Source organism: Elephantulus edwardii, unplaced genomic scaffold (assembly GCF_000299155.1).
Source record: "Elephantulus edwardii isolate Elephantulus edwardi_28Jun2011 unplaced genomic scaffold, EleEdw1.0 scaffold00051, whole genome shotgun sequence".
NCBI lineage: Eukaryota > Metazoa > Chordata > Mammalia > Macroscelidea > Macroscelididae > Elephantulus > Elephantulus edwardii.
Window position 1 is genome coordinate 5,110,644 of NW_006399801.1, and position 21,681 is coordinate 5,132,324.

The following is a 21,681-nucleotide window of genomic DNA, read 5'->3' on the forward strand; positions in this document are numbered from 1 at the left end:
TGAGTCGCAGGCGACTCGACGGCACATAACAACAACAACAACAACAAGGACTGAATTTTTCCTTCAGTACTTTCAGCTCAAGAAATGCCAAGTGTGTTCTTTGGTTTTGGTTTTCTGACTTTTAAGAGCTTTTGTTCTTTGCATATTTCATGGTAATTTTTTTTCTTCCCACACTGTCCTTGGCAATCTTTTATTCTGGACTTTTTCTCTTACATTCACTTTTGCCAAGTTTACATTCAAGAAAGCAAGCTTTAGAGTCTCCTCTGACACACATTTTCATGTTTTGTTTCTTTCCTTTTTTTAAAAAAAAATGAATTTCTGGTTCTTCCATGAATGAGGCCCTCTGAAGACCTCCCCCTTGAGAGCATATACAGTGAGAGAGGGCGGGTGGTCCCAGCTGTCACTGTTAGGGGTCACCTGCCCCTTTTCCCCAGAGCTCTGCCTGCCTGGTCCCTCACCAAAGTCTCCTCTCATCACACCAGTGGAGTGTGACAGTGTGGCCTGCATCCTGTAGGGATGTTTATGAACCACAGCTGGGCATGAAGACGTCCCTCATCCAGCCCAGGATGCTGCAGGTGCTGAGTTAGTTACAGAATCGAGTTTTCAGCAGAAACAGCCTGTAACTGACAGGCTTTTCTCAGAAGTGGTGGCTTGTGGTAGGTATGAGGGTTTTGGTTTGCCTAGACTTTATTTATCATTTAGTGGTCTGTTTTCTCCAGTGTTGTATAAATACTGTTTTTATTATTTGCAGTTAGCACCTTTCCCATATGTGTACTAACTCTTGTTGTTGTTGTTGTTGTTACGTGCCGTCGAGTCGTTTGCGACTCATAGCGACCCTATGTACAACATCCCTAAACCCTGCTCTATCCTGTGCCAATTGCACTGTCTCTCACACACCCATCCCGATTACTCCAGTCACTGAATCAGTCCACCTCATAGGTCTTCCCCTCCTGCACTGTCCCTCCAGCCTCCCAAGCATGATGTCCCTCTCCAAGGATCTGTCCCTCCTTACGACATGACCAAAGTATGTCAGGCAAAGCCCCAGAATCCTTGCCTCCAGGAAGTAGCCTGGTTTAACCCTCTCCAGGATGAATCTGTTTGTTTTCTTGGCACTCCATGGTACACTCAATACTCTTGTCCAGCACCACAGCTCAAAGGCATCAATTCTCCTTCTATCCTCTCTAGTCATGGTCCAACTCTCTGATGCATAACAAGTGATTGCAAAGACCATGACCTGTATCAGGCGCACCTTCGTCTCCAGAGAGACACCATTGCTCTTGAATACTTTAGAGAGGTTCCTAACAGCAGACTTTCCCATCGCAATACGTTTTTTTATTTCCTGGCTGCTGGTGCCAAGAGTGTTGATCATGGAGCCAAGCAAACTGAAGCTGTGAACAATCTCAATCTCTTTGCCATCCATCCTGATGCTGCCAATTGGTCCAGTGGTGAGAATCTTTGTCTTCTTGACATTGAGCCTCAGTCCATACTGAAGGCTGCAGTCCTTGACCCTCTGTAGCAAGTGCATGAGGTCCTCCGCAGTTTCAGTGAGCAGGGTTGTGTCATCTGCATAACGCAGATTGTTGATAGATCGTCCACCGATCCTAACACCACGCTTCTCCTCATAGAGCCCAGCCTCTCGGATAATCTGCTCTGCATACAGGTTGAAAAGGTATGGAGATAGGACATATCCCTGGCGTACACCCTTTCCAATTTTGAACCATGCAGTGTTACCCTGCTCTTAGTTGTGTGTAAATAATCTAAGTGCTTACTGAGGTTAAAAAAAAACAACCCAAATCATTTATTCCTATTAATTTTTTAATAGACATTTTTGCAAAGCAGTTTCATTTAGGGTTACTTATTAAGGGGGACATAGTACCTTGCCCCCTTGCACACGGTGTCTTTTATTAACATGTCACGTTAGCATGCAACTTTCACTACAGATGATAAATGTTAACACATAATTATTGACTGAAGTCCATAGTTTGCATTAGAATTACCTCTTTTATGTTGTAGTTGTATGAGTTTTGGCAAATGCATGATGGTGTGTGTCCAGTATTACACTCTAATATAGGGAGGATGACTTTACTGCAAGCTCTTAAGTGTCCTATGCGCCACGTATTCAGCGTCCCCCATGCCCCCTGGAACATTGATCTTTTCTTTGCCTCTATAGTGTTATTTTTCCCAGAATATCCTACTTGGGATCATACAGACTAGATTTTTCACTCAGCAGTGTGCATGTACGGATCCTCCATGTCTTTTCCTTTCTTCTTGTCACTGAATTACAGTGTATTGTTTGGATACACCACAGTCCAGTTTGTTTGAAGAGCAATTGCAGGGCGACTTGATTGCTCCCAATTTTTGGTAACTACAAATAAAACTACTATATGAATTTGTGCGTGACTTTTTTGGTACACCTAAGTTTTCAAGTCATTTGAGTAAATACAAATTTGAATACTGAGCCATGTGATAAACCAATGTCTAATTTTTTAAGAAACTTTCAAACTTCGAAAGTGATTGTACCGTTTTGCATTCCTACCAGGCATGAGTGAAAGTTCTGTCACCCCACCTCCTTACCTACACTTAGTTTTGAGTTCTGGGTTTGTAGCCACTCCAGGGGACAGTCACTCTAGGTAGGTCAGGCTTGCTCACTGTTGTTGGGTAATGATACATGATGTTGAGCGTCTTCTCAAATGCTACTTGCATTCTGTACATAGTCTTTGGTTAGAGATCTATTCAGAACTTTTACCCAGTGTGCAATTAAGCTTTTTGTTTCTTTTGGTGCCTTTTAAGAGTGCTTTGTACATTTCAGACACTATCCTTTATCACATAGGTGTTTTACAAACATTTTCTTCCTATGCCGAGCCTATGACTCCTCTTTTCATTCTCTGACTTCTTATTTATTTTAAGTGAATAAGGCGTCAAAGGGAGAAAGATGGGCAGTCTTCTTCCATGTGATTAACTGACTCTGAAGACCTGTTGGAGGGTCAACTAGGGGTCAGTTCTGATTCAATGGCATGCAACAACAAGAAGAAATTTTAGGGAGCACTGATGATTCAGTAGTAGAATTCTGACCTTTCATGCTGAAGACCCAGGTTGAATTCCTGGCTGGTAGACTTTGATGTCAGTCTGGAGAGTAAGGTGCGCCTGACCCAAGCCATGGTCTTGCAGTTACTTGCTATGCACCAGAAAACTGGACAATGACTAGGGATGATAGAAAGAGAGTTGATACCTTTGAGCTGTGGTGCTGGAGAAGAGCATTAAATGTACTGTGGAATGCTAGGACAACAAACAGATTCTGCCTAGAGAGGGTGAAACCAGGATGCTCCTTGGAGGCAAGGATTCTGAAGCTCCATCTGACATACTTTGGGCATGTTGCAAGGAGGGACCAGTCCTTGGAGAGGGATGTCATGCTTGGAAGGGTGAGATGGATTGATTCAGTGACTGGAGTACAGAGGGTATGTGTGTCAGGGACAATGAGACTGGCTCAGGATAGAGCAGGGTTCAGAGCTGTTGTACATAGGGTCACTATGAGTCATAAGCGACCCAATGGCACATAACAGCATGCTTTGTGTGCAGCCACAACTAATCTTGTAGTGGTATCTTACATTGCTATAATACTTAAGAAGTCTCATCAGAACTTTCAAACTAAGAATGGAAAAAAAGGCCTGGCTATCTACTTTTGAAAATCAGTCAGTGGAAACCCTGTGGCTGATAATGGTCCGATCCACAACCACACATGGGGATGATACAGCACTGGGTATTTTTTTGCTCCATTATACATGGACCACCATGAGTTTTCCATGAGTCACCATGAGTTGACTCAATGGCAGATATCAATAATTGTACAAAATACTTTGTAACAGTGAGGGGAGGTGGCATGGATAATCCTAAACTTGGAAATACAGTCAGTTTGACAACAGTTGTCTATGGGCACAAGTCACTGGCATTTTGTCTTCCCTGTAAATGTTCTCCTCTGCTGGCCAGTGTCTAACTTGAGGCACATGAAAGGGGCTGTTTTGGAAAGCAGTGACTAACAGACATCCCATCTAGGAAAGGCTCTCCCCTGGGAATTTGCCTTTAGGAATTAATGAAATACGTTTTGATCCCTTTTCAGATCCTACTCTGTGGAGTACAGACCACGTCCGGCAGTGGCTGGAGTGGGCAGTAAAAGAATATAGCCTCCCAGACGTGGACATCCTATTGTTCCAGAATATCGATGGCAAGGAGCTATGCAAGATGACCAAAGATGACTTTCAGAGGCTCACCCCGAGCTACAATGCTGACATCCTTCTCTCACATCTCCACTACCTCAGAGAGAGTAAGACGGTTCCCTTCCTTCAAGTGCAGACTGGTGATGGGGTAGGAGGGTGGGGCCTGATGATGGTGGAGCAGGAGGCTGTTATTAATGAAGGTCCCACAACTTTGCTATTGACAGCATCTCCCTTCTTTAACCTTTGTCCCATTTAGCATCAGAGAGAATGAAATGCTTAGAGTGCAGGTACTGAGGACAGGTATTACTATAGTGACAAGAAATCAACACGTCACATTAGCACTCAGCCACCTCTTCTAGGCTAAGAACTAGTGTCCTCCCTTTCTGATGAAAAGAAAGTTCATACATTATAAATTAAAGGGAGAAGAAGTTCCTAAATTAAAGGAGAATGAAGCTTTACCTGGTCGTGTGTGTAGTGTCCAGAGTACTCTAAATTTGAACATTTTCTCCTTAATGGAAATTAGGGTTTTCTCTTTCCTGGAGCTAAAGTGAGTCCACCTTCACACCCACCCTAATCCCAAAAGCCAAATAAACCACACCTGCTGCTGTTGAGTCAATTCTGATTCACAGAGATACTTTAGGACAGGCGAGAACTGCCCCATTGGATCCCCAGCCGGTAATCTTTGTGGAAGCAGACTACCACACCTTTGTCCTGCAGAGCCACTAGTTGCTTTGAACTGTGGACCTTTTGATTAGTAGTGATACACCGTTGAGTCAGAACGTGCTCATAGCTCCCACAGATGGGTTTGAACCACCTACCTTCAGGTTAGAAAGGCAATTTCTTATCCACCAGGCCACCAAAGCTCCCGCATTGGCTAGTAGCCTAGTGCTTTAGCCACTGTGCCTGTAGGGCACCTTTCTAAACCCTGAAAGAGGGACATTTTCACTCTTGATCCTGAAATTTGGCTTAACCTGCCAGAGTGGGATTAGCATCTCGGCAATTAGAGGCATGAATCCCCACATTAGCTGCATGCTTTAATTTTTAAAACATCCAGCATGAAGAGAAGGAAGCGGTGCAACACAGGGGTGGGGGTGGAAATTCTCCTCCATTGCTTTGCCTGGCATTCCAACCATGTAGTTCCTCAGTTAAGTCCAGACACCCATCTAGGTTTTAACACGCTAACAAGGAGCAGGGTGAATGAGCTACGCTCGAGGCCACCGATGACAGCAGGGTGGGGTTGGGGGGGGCATGTCTTCTTTCTTTTTTTAATATTTTTTTTCTTTTTAAGAAAGGTGACTTTCTCTCTCTCTTTTTTTTTTTTCATTTGATGTCGCTTTTTGTTTTGTTTTGTAGCTCCCCTTCCACATTTGACTTCCGATGATGTGGATAAAGCCTTACAAAACTCTCCGCGGTTAATGCATGCTAGAAACACAGGTAATGCTGGCCCTGCCCTCCCCCACAGAACAGGTGTAGGGTTTGTCTGCAGGTTGCATGCCTGGAAGTCAAAGAAAAATGGAACCAGTCAGCATAGAGGGAGCCAGCGAAGGGAATCCACTGGAAGACTAGAAACTGTGGCCATGCCTGGGGCATTGCCTAAAGGAGGTGAAGCCTTTGGCCTCGAGCTTCGTTTTTCTCTCCTCTGATAGGCAGACAACTTTTTTTATGGTCTGGAGTTGTGCAGACTCAATCTTCAGCCATAGCCTCTGCTCACTTTTGCTGGGTTCTTATCTGCAGCTGGTCATCCCCAGATATGCTCTGAGCTGATTCTGTAGAAACTAAAAAGCATGTTTCATAGAAATAGGCACTTAGTATTCTCCTGTATTATTATTTTTTTTCTCCTTTTGCATTTTCCTCCTTAAAGGAATGTTTGCCAGGGCAAGCAGGAATTTAATTTTCCTTTTCCATTAAAGTGTTGAACCATCTGACGAGCTTTCATTTTCTGATGCAGACTTTGTGCAATATACAGAATGCAGTGGTAATGAATGCTGGTCGCATTCAAGCGAGCTTTTGTTCAAAGGGAAACTCTTATAATTTAGAAGGATCTGAAAGTAGTTACTAACCAAATGCCTGTCTCTAACCCGTGGCTACTGGTTTCATGTTGTCTTTTGCCTGTGCTGGTTGGGCTGACGCAGCACTTTCTCTGGTTAACCCTCTTCACTCCCACCCCTCTGGCTCTGACAGTGACTGCTCTGCTTCTGGTTCAGCACCTTTCCTCCCTGTATGACAAGAACTGCAGAAGCATGACCACCAAGTTGCTCACCCGCTCAGTTAGCCTGAAGAGACCTCTTTCAAACACCCAATCTACAAATAAAATAAGCTCACACAGAAAAGATTTAGACAATCCTTCCCTAAGCCAGCTAGCCCTAATGTAGTTCACCCCTCATGTAGAAAATGCAGCATTTTCAAAAAAGATTTCCCAGTTTCTTCTAAAATTTACCATTTTGTCCAGTGTGAGTCAGTCTAAGTTTATGTATTCCAGTTGTCTTCCCTAGCCAACACTATTGTTGTTAAGTGCCACCAAGTCGAGTACAACTCATAGCAACCCAATGAACAAAAGACCCAAATCCTGTTCTATAAGTATCGTCATTTCTCTAATGTTCATAGAGTTTCCAAAAACATGTTTAGGAAATGGATGTCAATCCTGCTTCCAAGCCTATCTTAATCTGGGAGCTCTACCAAATCCTGTCCACCATGGGTAAACCATTATGGCAGTTAATACACCAGTGGCATAGTTTTCAGTATGACAGCAACTCTAAGTTATCTCAGTACAGCAATCTGACAGACCAGTGCTGTACCATTTACAAGAATCTTCTTCCCAAACACAATTAACACTAGTCCCAAGGGCCCAAATGACTTTTAAATGGAAAGGCCCACCCACAAGGTCCTGATTGACTTAAACAAGAGGCTTCCAGCCCACAGCTGATTGTTAGCTAAATCCAGTCAACATAGCGTGCTTTTAATCCAAATTACCTAAAAAAAAATTATATGAATAGGTAGTACAGGTTTTAAACTTTATGTTTAGTAACTTGGTGACCAGAAATAACTGAGAGTAATTCCTTCTCCCTGTACATTTGAACTGTGCATATTTTCTGACCATGTCAAAGTCACTTCAGTTTTTCTAAACTATGAGTGAAAGTTTCAAAGACTCTCTGGCTTCACTATTTTGGTCATTGTTAAACATAGAAGCAATTCTATTGAAAATGGACTGAACTTGGAGGAGGGAATTCTCTCTGTTAACAATAGAAGAATGGACTTAAAAGATGAAGGGCAAGCACACATCTGAGAGAGATGTGGATTAATTTTTAATAGGATCCATATCCTTGAAGGCAAAATATTTGCAATTCCTTGGTACTGCTTTCCAAGAGTTCTGTATAATGTTTTATGGGGTTTTATACAATGTAAGGAAAAGGGGGTGGAAGGGAAACCACCTCACACCAAACAATTCTTTTAATACAATGAGAGACTGTTGGGAACCATGGACAGGACAGAAAGAAACTGTGAAAAACCTCAAACACAAATACCTGACAACAAATGTGGCTTCTCCCCGTCTTTAGAGTCTGTGCTTGTTTGAGGGGCCAGAGGTCTGCCTGGCAGGTTCCAGGGCAGTTGCCTGTTTGTTGTGACATGGAAGAGTAGGCTTGGCACTGATGCTGATATTGACAACCGCAACAAAAGACCTTCACATGTTTTGTCTTTCCTTTTGTCTGCAGGGGGTGCAGCTTTTATTTTTCCAAATACTTCAGTATATCCTGAAGCTACGCAAAGAATTACAACTAGGCCAGGTACGAAAACACCCCCACGTGGTCTCTGCACTCAGAGGGCATTCCAAGCTGTCCTGCTGACATCCGTGACCAAAGTCACGTGATACAAAGAGCGAAGAGCCTGGCGTGGACACGAGTCCCAGACAGTTTTATCCTGCCTCTGATGGTTTTGAAGCTAAATTCAATCATACCATAATCCTAAAAAAAAAAAAATAATGAATAAATAAATAAAAAATTCCTTAATCTGTGCAATGCAAAGACACCAATTCCTTAACTGTTGTGGAGTGCTGTCAAGCTCAGGATAGTCCTGTATGTCAGAGTAGAACTGCCCCAAATGTATTCTTAACTATAATCTTTAAGTAGATTACCAGGTCTTGCTCCAGCAGAGCAACTGAGTAGTCTCAAACTGCCAGTCTCTGGTTAGCAACCAGTCACTTAACCATTTGCATCATCAAGGCTCCTTAATTCGTTGTCTGTTGTTCTGGTTGGACACCAGCAAGTCAATTTAGACTCAGAGCCACTCATTGTGACAGAGTAGAGCTGCCCTATCAGGTTTCCCAGTCTGGGAATCTTTAGGAGAGCAGAGCCTCAGGTCTTTTCTCCCAAGAAACCAATGAGCGATTTGAACCACTGACCTTTCAGACAGCAGCCAAGAGCCATGTTATTATCATCCCATCATGACTCCTTAACTAGTTGTCCTGAAAGACAAAGAAAGACAACATCATGGGTGCCTCACTGTAAGGAAGAAGTCCACCTTGAAGTTAGTTGAAGGGTTGTTTAGAAGTCTGTCCTTTTCTAGAGAACATCATAAAGCAAGAAGAACTCCCCCAGCATAACACTAAAAGCCAGCTTTTTGGACCAGAAGCAAGAAATAAGTTATATTCATGCCTGAATCTTAATAGAGATTTTTCCCAAGTACTTTAACATGACCATTTACTTGTTTTGTTCATTTATATTACTAGAAACATTTATTAAAGGACTTATTAGCACTGGGTACTATATCAGAATCAAAGAATACAACAAGTCAGGCTTCAAAAGCTTTTTGTCTTTGTAAAGATCACTTGTTCATTTGGCAGATATTCATCGTGTACTTAGCTTTGTGCCATCCACTCTAATTGGGCCTTCAGGGTAGGGAAGTGAACCAGGTTAAGCCTACAATAAGAAAGTAGACATGGCACATTATGGTTTAACCCAGAGTTCTAGGTGCTTCAGTAGAGTGATCTAAAGCAGGAGAGTAGACCTCACATGTGTGTGTTTAACCTGATGTTGTAGATTGGGTCGCTAGTATAACATCTGTTCATTAGGGGCTGTAGGAGAAGGAGCTCAATGCTGTAAGAAGAAAAGAGGGAAACTTTACCAGAGAAAGGAGGATATAGAAGCAGCAGGACAAAGGATGATTAGACATTTGCCTGGTAAAGATTGCCTTAGCATAAACTGTAAACTGGATATTACACCAGTTTCACAGCTGAGGAAATGAAAATTCATGAAAGGGGGGTTATACTTCCATAAGTCTTAGGAACTCATGCCTTCTTAGATAGGCTCTTTAACCGCTATCACATGTCTAGGCCACACTACTCTTAATTTTAATTGATCCAAGAGACTAGATTGGGCAGCTTTTATTTTTATTGAGAAAGCCTAGGGGTCAGTGAGCTATGCAGCACAGGTTTAGAAGTATCTGAGAGTTTTTTTTTCCCCCTCCAACAATGCCCTGTGAATCTAATACCAGACCATAACTAAACCCACAGCCAATTCCTGGTGACCCTCTAATGGGTTTCCAAAACTGGAAGTCTTTTTAGAAGGAGATTACCTGTCTTTCTTCCAATGAGTAGATGCTGGGTGCATAGTCCTAGACTTTTGGCTAAAAGCCCCATTACATTATGTGCTGCACCACCACAACTTCTGTGTGAATTCATACCTGGTTATTTTATCTTCTCTGATCCCAGATTATCTGGAAATGGCTTAGCCAAAGTCCTTAGTTACCTTAACTGTGTTAGAGATCTCACAGCCCTTAAACCTCGACAAGACCAAGGATCTGGAGTAAACTAGACATTTTTGTTATCTGCTATCACTTTGACTCTAATTCACGAGACCTTCTATAAAGCAGAACAGTACTGTGACCAGCACAGTGCTGTGTTTATGATCATTGCTGTGTTTGGGCCCATTATTTTGACTGTTGTGTCAATCCATCTCATTGAGGATTTTTTGTTTGTTTGTTTCACTGACCAGACATGTCCTTTTTTAGAGACTGGTTTTTCATGAAAATGTGCCAAAAATAAGTTAGTGGAAATGTCACAATTCTGAGCATTCTAGATTTATTTCTTGTTTTTAAGATTGATGCTAAAACCCCCATGTGGGAAGGGAAGGCATGTAAGGAAAATGAGAAGTAGAAATGTGTATTTAGCCCTTGAGATTGCTGAGTTTACTGCTCGTAAGTGCACCCTTGCAAAATATAGTTATGTTTAGAACAGAGTGTCAACATTTTTCTTAGAATTTAAAAATTTACTTCCCAACCCTAGTTTTAAAAAAGTAGCTATCTGCAAAACATTTGACCAGCATTTATTGTTTGTTTGTTTGTTATAGATGAGCAACTGTGGAGATAGTTTTGAAAATACAAAAGCCAGAATGTAAGAACTAATACTGTCATAAAAATCACACCATTGGCTAAATCAGTGGTCACATCCTATTGGTCAGGCAGCTGGATACTTGATGCTGCTTAATAATAAAACAATTGTTCCCAGAACTACTTCTTTTTTCGTACTAGAATATAATGGATTTGAAAGTTAGGACTTAGTTGGACATAAATTGAGGAGCTTGTCTGTGAGGACGATGCTTGGGACATTTATCTGTGCTTCAGCCCAGGAAATAGCAAGGTGGTAAATTCAAGTACTCCTTCTTGGAGGTGATTATTTGAGTATAGCCAGGACAGATTATATGAAGAAGAAATCATGCCTTCGAGTTGTGGTGCTGGAGAAGAGTCTTGAATATACCATGGGCTGCCAAGGAGGGAAAAAAATCTGTCTTGGAGAGGGTGAAACCAAGTTTTTCCTTGGAGGCTAGCATTTTAAAGTTCTGTTCCACATACTTTGGACATGTGTCCAGGAGAAACTGGTCCTTGGAGAAGGACATCATTCTCAGAAAGGTGGAGGGACAGCATAGGAGAGGAACACCCTGGATGAGATGGATTGATAGAGCAACTAGGGCAAGGGAGTAGGTGTACCAGAGTCATTGATACTGGCTCAGGACAGGGCAGGCTTCAGAGCTACTGTACATAGAGTTACTATGAGTCACAGGCAATTTAATGGCAATTAACAATAACAACAACAACAATATGCTTTTAGTAAAGTGTGTTTCTAAGAATATGTTTGTGTTGTGATAAGCCTATTTTGCTCACTGAAACTCTGAGCTTTAAAGAATTTGAATCAGAATGAGAAAACCAAATTAATTGTTTATTTTAAACCAATTTAAAGCTGTAACTTTGGAGAATTATTTATGCCCTGGAAAGGCAAAGATGACAAAACTTTGTCTTTAGTACTTTGATCTTGTAGGTAGGTGAGGCTATTCCTTGGAAAGGGACATGATGCTTGGAAAAATGAAGAGTCAGTGGAGAGGAAGACCCCCAATGACATGAATTGATATGGTATCTTCAGAAATGGGTTCTGTTGTGTCAGAGATGATGAGGATGGCACAGGATAGGGCAGGGTTCCGGTTTGCTGTTCATAGGGTCAACTCAGTGGCACTTAACAAGAAGAAGATACTATTTTGATGTCAGTTTGATAACTATGGTGCATCTGATTCAGGACATGATCTTTTCAATCACTTGCTATGTGTGCATCTGAGAGCTGGGTAATACATGAAGTGAGACATTGATGCCTTTGAGTTGTGGTGTAGGAGAAGAGCACTGAATTTCTCATAGCAAAGATCACAGAATATCCCATAGAATGCCAAAACAATGAACAGATAAGTCTTGGGGAAAGTGTAGCCAGAGTGCTCGTTGGAGGCTAGGATAGCGAGGCTACCTCTCACACACTTTGGACATATTTCTCGGAAAGTCTCTTCTTTGGAGAGGGACATGATACTTGGAAAGGTAGAGGAGGAGGGTCATTAAAAGAAAAGGAGACCCTCAGTGAGATGGATAAGCACAGTGAGAGCAGCCGTGGACTCAAGTGAGGTGGAGATGATGAGGTTGGTACACGATAGGACTGAGTTCAAATCTGTTGTTCCTAGGGTCTCTGTGAGTTGTAATGGACTCAGTCACACCTAACAACAACAACAGATATCAACCTTGAAGGAATAGTCTCGGAACATGCATAAAAGTCCATGATGGAATCAATGGAGAGTGTTGTAATGGTGCAAGAGGAGCAGCCATTGCATTGCTGATTCCTGGTGCTTCATGAGTCATAGAGGGTCATTGGGCAACTATGTCCTTGCGATTGAATGGGTATCTTACTACTTTCAGAAGCCTGGTAGTTGACTCTTCTTGAGAGTCCTTTGGGTTAGACCCAAGAGTTCATGTTCCCCTCACTCTTTATTTGCTGAGTCCTGATTTTTGTGTCTACTCCAGTTCTCTAATCCTGTGTTTCATGGAAGCATAAAAATCTGGTTAGCATTATTGTGCTAACACTGAGGTGAGCCACCTTAAACCAGAATTTGTTCCTTATCTCTTATCATAAACCTTTGATTGAGGTAACACAATATTCAAATTTTACTAGTTTGAGTTAGATGAGAGTGCTTCTGTTTCTGTAGACACTCCTCCCACCCCTTGTATCTATCTTCCTGCAGAGTTTTCCAGTACTCCCTAAAAGCTGTCCCATTATACCCCACTCCCTTCCTTCTTGTTTTGTGTAACTCATCCTGGGGCTACTGCCTCCAATCTACCTATTTCTCTTTTCCTCATAATATACCTTCCCAAATGTATTACCCATTCAAGAGCACCCTTAATCTTTATCTTGTCTAGTCAACCTAATGCTGCTAAGTTTTACACAACAATTGCTCAAACTGATAATTCATGAGCTTGCTATTAACAACCATTGTGTTAATTCCTAATGACCCCATGTGACAGAGTAGAACTGCCCTATAGCATTTTCTAGACTTAACTTTTATGGAAGCACACCTTACATCTTCTTCTTGCAAAGCTTGCTGAACAGTTCTGTTCACTAACCTTTTATTCAGCAGTCCAGCGTATTACCATGTTAGTGTCAGTAACAACCTTTCTTTGCTGAACACACTTCCTCTGGATTCGAGGGCCCTTGAGGTCTCAGGGCAAAGTGGCATAAATTTCATGGACAGTTGCAAGCTGCTATTTGGCCTTATAATGTGCTACTCTGCATTACATCTTTTTTTCTTTTCATTTTCTACTAGTTTATTTACAAAATATGAATACACTGTTTTTAAGAACAAATTCTTTCAATTTCCCTCACCACTCCCATCAAATTGTACAACCTCATGATTAACCCCTCACTCCTCTGCATATCCACATCCCTGTGCTTTCAACCTGTCCCACCCCTCTTGGATCCTTATACTCATTCTACAGTAATGGTTTTATACAATATTAATCCTTGTGGGATTGAGTTAGTTCACTCAACATAATGCTTTCCAGTCCCTCTCAAGTCAGGTAACAATTTACAAAATAATTGCTTCTGCATGCTGCATAGTATTCCATTGTGTGAACGTACTATAATTTTGAAATCCATTCATTTGTGGTTGGACAATTGGGCTGTTGCATGACATCATGAGAACTGCTTATGTAAAGGATCTAGTCTGTTCCAAGGGAACATTCTACAATCCCATGTTTTCTTCTACCACTGTGGAAATCTATATGCCATTATAGTCTTCTTGGATGTTATCAAGAGATTAGAAAATTAAGTCTGCAAGGTCAGACTGCACTTTTCCTTTGAAGCTGTTGCTCTTCAGGGATATCTAGGGATCTTAAATGATGCAAGCATTAGAGTTTGCAACTTAGTACTTTCACCACCTTAATAGAAAGAGATTTCCCTGGCACCTAACAACAACAGCATCAACATTAGCATCTAAATTCATTGGATCAAGGCACTCACATACTTTCCTGCCAATCCTACTCTGTGTACTCTATATTGTCAAGAGTAGTTTTGTTAGGCAGAGTAGATTCTGCATTATTAAGGAGAAACTTAAGAAACAAAGCAAGGAGGTAGAGGGAAAGAGGATAGAAAGTTACTCTTTTGTGAGTTTGCTGAGAAAAAACAAGCCTGTGGCGACTCCTGTTCTTGGTGACCCTGAATGTGTCAGAGTAGAACTGTGTTCCATATGGTTTTGAATGACTAGGTTTTGGGGAACAAATCTCCAAGTCTTTCTTCTCAGACATTTCTGGGTGGACTTGGTTCAACCTTATGTTAACAGCCCAGAACTTATCTATTTGCATCACATAACAATTCCTAAGTTGGATGAAAAGAAAATATAAAAACATGGCTGAACTTAACCTTCATGAGAAGGACAGTGAGAACTATCTCAACATCAAGAAAACAAAGGTCTTCACCACAGGACTAACGATCAACATTATGGTAGATGGGGAAAGAATTGAAGCTGTCAATGATTTCATCTTGTTTGGATCAACAGTCAGGAGATGCATTGCACAAGTCAGCTGTCAGGGACCTCTCCAAAGTGCTGAAGGGATGTCAGTTTGAAGTTTGATTCAGGACATGGTCTTTTCAGTCACCTGCTATACATCAGAAAGTGCAACAAGGAATAAGGATGACAGAAGAATTGATACCTTAGAGTTGTGGCACTGGAGAACAATACTGAAAATCCCACGGGCTGTCAAAAGAACAGATATGTGTGTTGGGAAAAGTGTAGCCAGAGAGCTTCTTGGAGTCAAGAAAGGCAATACTTCATCTTTCATATTTTGGACATGTAGCTAGCAGAGGCTATTCCTTAGAAAGGGACATCAGGCTTGGGAAGATGGAGTGTCGGCAAAGGAGAGGAAGACCCCCAGTGAGAGTGATTGACATGTTGACTTCAGCAGTGGGCTCTCGCATGTCAGAGATGATGAGGATGTCACAGGATCGAGCAGGGTTCAGGTTGGATGTTCATAGGGTCACTGTGAGTTACACTCAGCTCCATGGCACCTAAACAACAATGGCGATGACAACTGAAAAGGAGGCACAGAACCCTGGTGGCATAGCATGTAATGTATTAGACTGGAGACTGGAAGGTCTAGCGTTAGGATCTGTCTGTTCCATGACAGAAAGGTCAGTCTCCTCCTATTAAAGATTTATTGCCACAGAAACCCAGTGAGTGGTCATTATGAACCTGAATTGGCTTCACTGTAACCAGCAGTGATTTGGGTGGGGTTTTTTATTAGGAATGTGGAAGGCAGGCAGAGTGTTTTCTGAGTCAAGAACTGGTTCCACTTCCTAGTGAGATTGACAGAGGAGTTGGTGTGAAGAATTCACAACAGTCAGTCTCCCTGATCATTCTCCCAATGTCCTGGTTTTTTGCTTAGATCAAAACACAAAGTGGGTTTCTCTCACAAACTAAAGGTGCCTGTGGAATAGCCTTTTTAAATTCAGTTTAAAAATATTATCTTTATTTACAGAAAAGCTAGTAAAACTAATGCCAGAAGTTAGGCTTCTTCAACATAAGCACTCCTGACAATTGTATGAGTTAATTACCTGAAGAAATTCAATTAGAAACAGAGAAAAGGAGTCAGTGCTGAAATGATCACTGAAAATGAAAAGTAAAGCTTGTTCCCATTCAAAGTTCTATGTTAATACTGCTTTCGTAGAGAACCAATAGCAAAGGTATGCAGAGTAAGAATTTTTCAAGCAGCCAAAGTTATAGTAAACTAAACCAGTTACTATCAAGTTAGCTTTGAATGATGATGATGTTGGAGTAGAACCGTGTGCCAGAAGGTTTTCAGGGTCTGACACTTCAGCAGCACATCACCAGAGTAGACTCAAACCAGCAACCTTTCAGTTGGCCACCTGAGCAAATTAATAAGTCCATTTGCAGTATGCACCACCTAGGAACTCCATGCAAAAACAAAGAACCACTCAAAAGTGCATCGCTAAAACAAACAAACAAACAAACAAAAAAACCCAAAAGTGCATGCTTTGAACTGATGTAGCTACTGACCAGACCAACCCCTTTGCCGCTTCTTTCTCAGCTAAGCTCAGTCTAGTGTTTCCCAAAGTACCTTCCCATGGGAGAGGGGGGCTCAGTTCCACAGCATGTGATTAGTGATGATAAGGAAGCATTGGACCAGAAATTCGTGAATGAAAACAAAAATCCCCTTATCTGCCATAGCAGTATGTTTATGAACATGTTAATCATTGTTCATATAAACATCTCAAATGCTTGGCTAAAAATACGACTGAAATGGGTGGTGTTTAGGTTCTGATTTTCAAGGGAGAATGTGACATGATTATAAAAATCTAACCATTTTATGAATAACGAGTTTCAAAATGTTTTTCTAGTAGTATGGTTCTGTTTCATTTTTTCCAGTCACATTTCATGACCCGTACTTTTATGTTTAAAGCAGTAGCTGATGAATCCTCTCATGCTTGCAATTAGTTCCATTATTACGCTTTGGGTAAAAGCATTCAATCTCAAACTCTTTCAACCAGTTTTTATTTGTATTGGCACGCTCCAAATAGTATTTTAAAAAAGTGATATCTGTAATAACATAGACATTCAAAAGAGAGCAGTGGAAGTTTTGGGGCCAGGGCTTCTTAAATTTTAATGTACACCCAAGCTACTGGGTGGGGGTGGGGAACTTGTTAAAATGCAGATTCTGACTCAGGAAAGATCTAGGGTGGAGTCCTTAAGTGGTGCAGAGACTTAATGCACTTGGCTGCTAACCAGAATTTTAAGAGTTTAAGCCTATCTGGTAGTATCTTGGGAAGGAAGTTTTCTGATGAGCTATTTCCAAGAAAACTAGCCATTGGCAATTCTGTGGATCACTGTTCTACTCTGACACGCATTGGGCCACCATTCAAGTCGACTTGATGACACCTGGTCAAGTCCAAGGTGAGGTTCTACATTTCTCACCGTCTCCTGGGTGTTGCTCATGCCATTAGTCCATGGGCCGTGTTTCTGAGTTAACCCATTTATGTCACTTGTCTGATGCCAGAAGAACCATGTTAACGTGATGATCAGTTCCTGAGTTAGCCTGGGTGCCGGGAGGATTGCCTTGCTAACAAAATATACATCCCGAGTTCGTTTCTAAATTGAATCTCTCTGGCTAACCAAATATTTAGACAAAATATAGCTAGGTGAGAATCTGTGTACAAAATGTTCCCATATGTGGACATTGACATTTAATTGTAAATCGATGGTGTCTAAAGATTTGTGAAAGTAAAAGCCTGGGCAGTCGGATGAGAGAAGCTGGTGGTGGTGGTGGTGCTGTCAAGTCCAGTGTGACTCACAGCAACCCTGTGGTTCTCAAAGGCAACAATGCCAGCTGAAAGGGAGTGGTGAACAAGAGCAGGGTTTAATGAGAAAAATTGTCTTAAATTCAAGAAAGTCTCTGGAGGATAGCATTTCCCAGTCCACACTAGTTGTGATGCTTCTAGTCCTATAGACTAAATAAACCAAGGTGGTGGGGAGTCAAATTCCATGCTGCCCTCCATTTCCCTTCTCCTGGGGATATGAAAATCAGAGGAGAGAAATCATCTGTGATACAGTTAAGCTCTTTGAAGAGTGGCCCATCAATCGCTAGTTTTAAAGAAGAATATTTGTTTAAAGAGGGGCTTAAAAGTAATGACATTGCCTCACCCTCAAAGTGAGAGTTTATAGCCATTTCCCAGCACTTGGCAGTGAAACATCTGCTGAATATCTGACTGTGGATTTTCTTTGACCCAGAGTGCCACATGACATTGAACTATCCAAGAAGAACATAGATGTGACATGGTTCTGTTATAAGATTGTATATTCTTGTTCTTGCTAGCTGCTATCAGGTCAGCCCTGACTCATGGAAAGCCACTGACCTAGAACCAAACTCTGCCTAGTCCCATTCCATGATGTGGATCTGTAGAGGTTTATGATACATTACAATTTTTGGTTGGTTTTTGGAATTAAATCGTGAGGCCTTTCTTTCTAGTTAGTTTTAGTCTCAAAGCTGTGCTGAAACTTACTCATCATCCCAGCTGCATAAACACCTCCAGCAGAAGGCTGGTGACAGCAAATGAAGTGCTTTGGCAAGGAGTTGAACCCAGGTCTCCAGAGTAGTAGGCAAGAGTTCTGCCACCAATCACTACTCTCTGAGAAGTTTGCATAGAGAAATGGCTTTCATTGATGCTAGTAGGTTGTAAGCATATTGAATATTTCTGGAATGTATTTTTGAAAGGAATCTGAAATGGTTTCCAGTCCAATTTAGTTGTTGTCTAGTTGATTCAATTCATAACATCATTACCATCATGATAATGTTGTAAAGCAGATGGTGTGTATAGTGGAATAGATGTGTGTCACATAAGGTATTCAGGGTCTGATTTTTCGGAAGTTGTCACCAGAATGGACTTAAAGTCTTGAGCATCATGAACTGAACTCTCACTGGGGATATAGAAGTATGGTTATTAAATTAAATTTGTGTGCAGAAAAAAAAAAGAGATGAAGTCTTAAGGGATAAATGATAATTTAAAAGAACTTGCCATCAAGTTCTTACTGGTCTGATCACCATTATTAACTGTCATTGCAGCCCTGGCTCAACATACTTCAGGTGATTTATTTTCGAGAAATTCGGTATTAATTCAGAGACGGAAAAGAAGTATATATTTGCTGAGCAAATTAATTAGAGTTAAGACAGATTCACTATAAATGAGTGAGCTCTCAAAAGGGAAAGGAGGGGCAGCTAGGACATATTGGAGTAGAAGGATAGTGACCATTCTCTAAAGAGGAAAAGAAGAAAGGAATATGAACTGAAGGAACATTTGAGGAACTTAGGGGTTTAGGATTCATGAACCTATCAGTTCCGTCTTGGGTGGGACATGGAAAAAGCAAAGGAAGGATTTTAGGGCAGTCTTGGTTGGAAGCCAGACCAATTAGGTAAGAAACTTTAAATCCCTGTCTTGACTTATTGTAGGAAACTGCTGGAATTTGTCCATGGGAGTTTTCACTTGAATAGGTGAAAAATTCAAAACAAAATACAACAAAATATACAAAAATTTACAAAATATACAAAATTTTACTTCATAAATAAAATTTACGTCTAGTGGAGTTGAGAGTGAATGTTGCCTTGTTGTATTTCCCTGTACTGCATTTATTCTAACAACATAAAAGGTCTTTTAAAACATTTATATATCATAAATACTATATATGATTGGTGTTTTAGTCGATGCATTTGTCTTCACAGATTTACCCTATGAACCACCTAGGAGATCAGCCTGGACCGGCCATGGCCATCCCACACCCCAGTCAAAAGGTACAGTATTGATTTCCTATGTTGTGAATGTGAGTGCCACAGGCAATGTAGATAAGTTAATACTTCATATAGTGTTTGAAAACAGATAAAATAACTGGTGTATTCCTTCATATTTGTCAAATTTGAAAGCATCCCTGGGTTCATCTTATTTTCCTGGTGGTTTCCCTTCATCTGTTTATGATTCACATTTATCTGTTTTAAAAGTCACCTCAATTTCTCTTGCTTTGCATACATAATATTTTTAAATAGCAGAAGTACATTTATTCTGTAACAAATCTTTACAGTTGGCTTTGATATGAAATTTTTTTTCCTTACTATGAGATTATTATTACTCTATAAGTTAAGATTATCCTATTAATAGCTAACTAAGTGATAGAATCATTATAGAACAGCATCAAAGACTAGTGGATCCATATTAATAAGAGCTAATGGTGGTTTTTTCCCCTGGATTTGCAGCTGCTCAGCCATCTCCTTCCACAGTGCCCAAGACTGAAGACCAGCGCCCTCAGTTAGGTGAGTCCAGGAACCGTTTGGAAGACCGTCAGGGAAGAAATAAGTGCAACAGGGTGATTCTAAAATGGGTCAATTTTTAAATTGCTGTTGTTATGCGCTATCAAGTTGCCTGTATCTCATAGAAATCCTGTGTACAGTTACCTTAAATTCTGCTCTATCCTTTGCCATTCTTTTTGTCTCTGACACACCTACCCCCATTACCCAAGTCACTGAATCAATCCGTCAAGGGTTTTCCTCTCTTATGTTGTCGCTCCACCCTCCCACTTTTAAATAGTGAAATTAAGTTTCTTTCATCTATGTTTTATGTTCCATGTATAAAATGGGGGCAGAAATCATCCATGCACTCAGTTGGAGCTGATTTCTTATTTTGTGAAAACAGTTTCAAAGCCTTTATGGTAAATATGGAACCAAACCATTCTGGTGGTTTTAGGTGCCACCACGTCAGCTCCAGTTCATCAGGACTGCTTCTTTGTGATTATGAATTCATTCCATCTTGGCACATAGACAACATACAACCATAGGAGTTTCCTAGGGCTGCCACAGCAACATGTCATCAAGTCAGAACTGACTCATAGCTGACCATTGGGTTCCTGAGGCTGTTAACTACACAAAAAGAGATTGCCTATCTTCCTGCCCCCAGACCTCAATGCTTATAGGAACAGTAATTTGTTTTCTTACTGTTCTGAAAGTTAAAATTCCAAATAGAGGGCGTTAGCTATGTTAATTTCCTTCAAAAGCTAAGAGGGAGAGTCTTTTCTGTGCTTCTTTCTTAGCTTCTTCTGATGTCAGCTAACAGTCCCTGCATTGCTTAACTTGCATACTCATTTCATAAGGCCATTGTCTCTGTGTCTCTGTGTTGCTTCTCCTTTTTTCTCTGTGAACCAGTCATGTCGGGAGCTCTGGTTCTGTAATCCGTGGAGAATTGTGCTGTGAACTCTCTCTGGTAGTTTGAACCCATCAGCTGCTCCCCAGGAGAAGGATGGACAGTCTCTTCTGTGCGATTTGCTGCCTCAGAAGCCTTCTGAAGGGTTAACTATGAGTTGGTTCTAGTTTGAAGGCAGTGAGAGAGGCCAGTTGAGTAAGATTAAAACCCACCCTATTCCATTATAGTCTCATGCTAACTGGTAACATACACACAGACCCTGTGTAATTCGCCAAAGAGAAGTTCCATCTCAGTGACAGCAAAACAGTAATGTTCAATAAGATATCAAACAAGAAATGTTGGTGAAGGTATGGAGAGGTTCAAACTCTCCTAAAACTGCTAGTGGGAATATGAAATAGTGTATTCACTTTGAAAAGCAGTTTGGTGCTTCCTTAAAGTTTGTAATAGAAATACTATTTCATCCAACAGTTATGCTAGATATATACCCCAAAGAAATAAGAGCTGCACTCCAAACAGGCATACTTATACTCCTGTTTATTGCAGCACTGTTTATAATAGCAAAGAGTTAGAAATAAGCGACTAATGGAAGAATGACTAAAGAAACTGTGGTACATTCACTCAGTAAATATTATATAGCACTAAAAAATTATCAAGAATTTTTTAAATACTCCACATCATGAATGAAACTGGAGTACATTATGCTAAGTGATGCAAACCAGTCACAAAATGGCATTTATGGTATAATACTACTTATTTAAAAAGCTAAGAAATACTTTACACACAGAATCAGTTTTGAGGATTAACAGATGAGAAGCACTGGGGTAGGGAAGCGGGGTGGAAGAAAAACCAAAACCAAGCAAAGACCTATTTCCAAAGATTACATTAACAGATACAGAGGTTAAGGCTTCAGTATTATGTTTTGGA

At 41.0% G+C, this 21,681-nt stretch overlaps 1 protein-coding gene across 1 annotated transcript in view; it reads left to right on the forward strand.

Annotated features, from left to right (window-relative positions):
- The window catches only part of ERG (v-ets avian erythroblastosis virus E26 oncogene homolog), a 177,739-nt gene that overhangs the window by 145,696 nt on the left and 10,362 nt on the right, over positions 1–21,681 (forward strand). Inside the window, exons 4-8 of the mRNA XM_006886720.1 lie at positions 4,115–4,318; positions 5,565–5,645; positions 7,922–7,993; positions 19,293–19,361; positions 19,818–19,874. Coding sequence (XP_006886782.1) covers positions 4,115–4,318; positions 5,565–5,645; positions 7,922–7,993; positions 19,293–19,361; positions 19,818–19,874 — 483 coding nt within the window. The remainder of the gene's footprint in view (positions 1–4,114; positions 4,319–5,564; positions 5,646–7,921; positions 7,994–19,292; positions 19,362–19,817; positions 19,875–21,681) is intronic.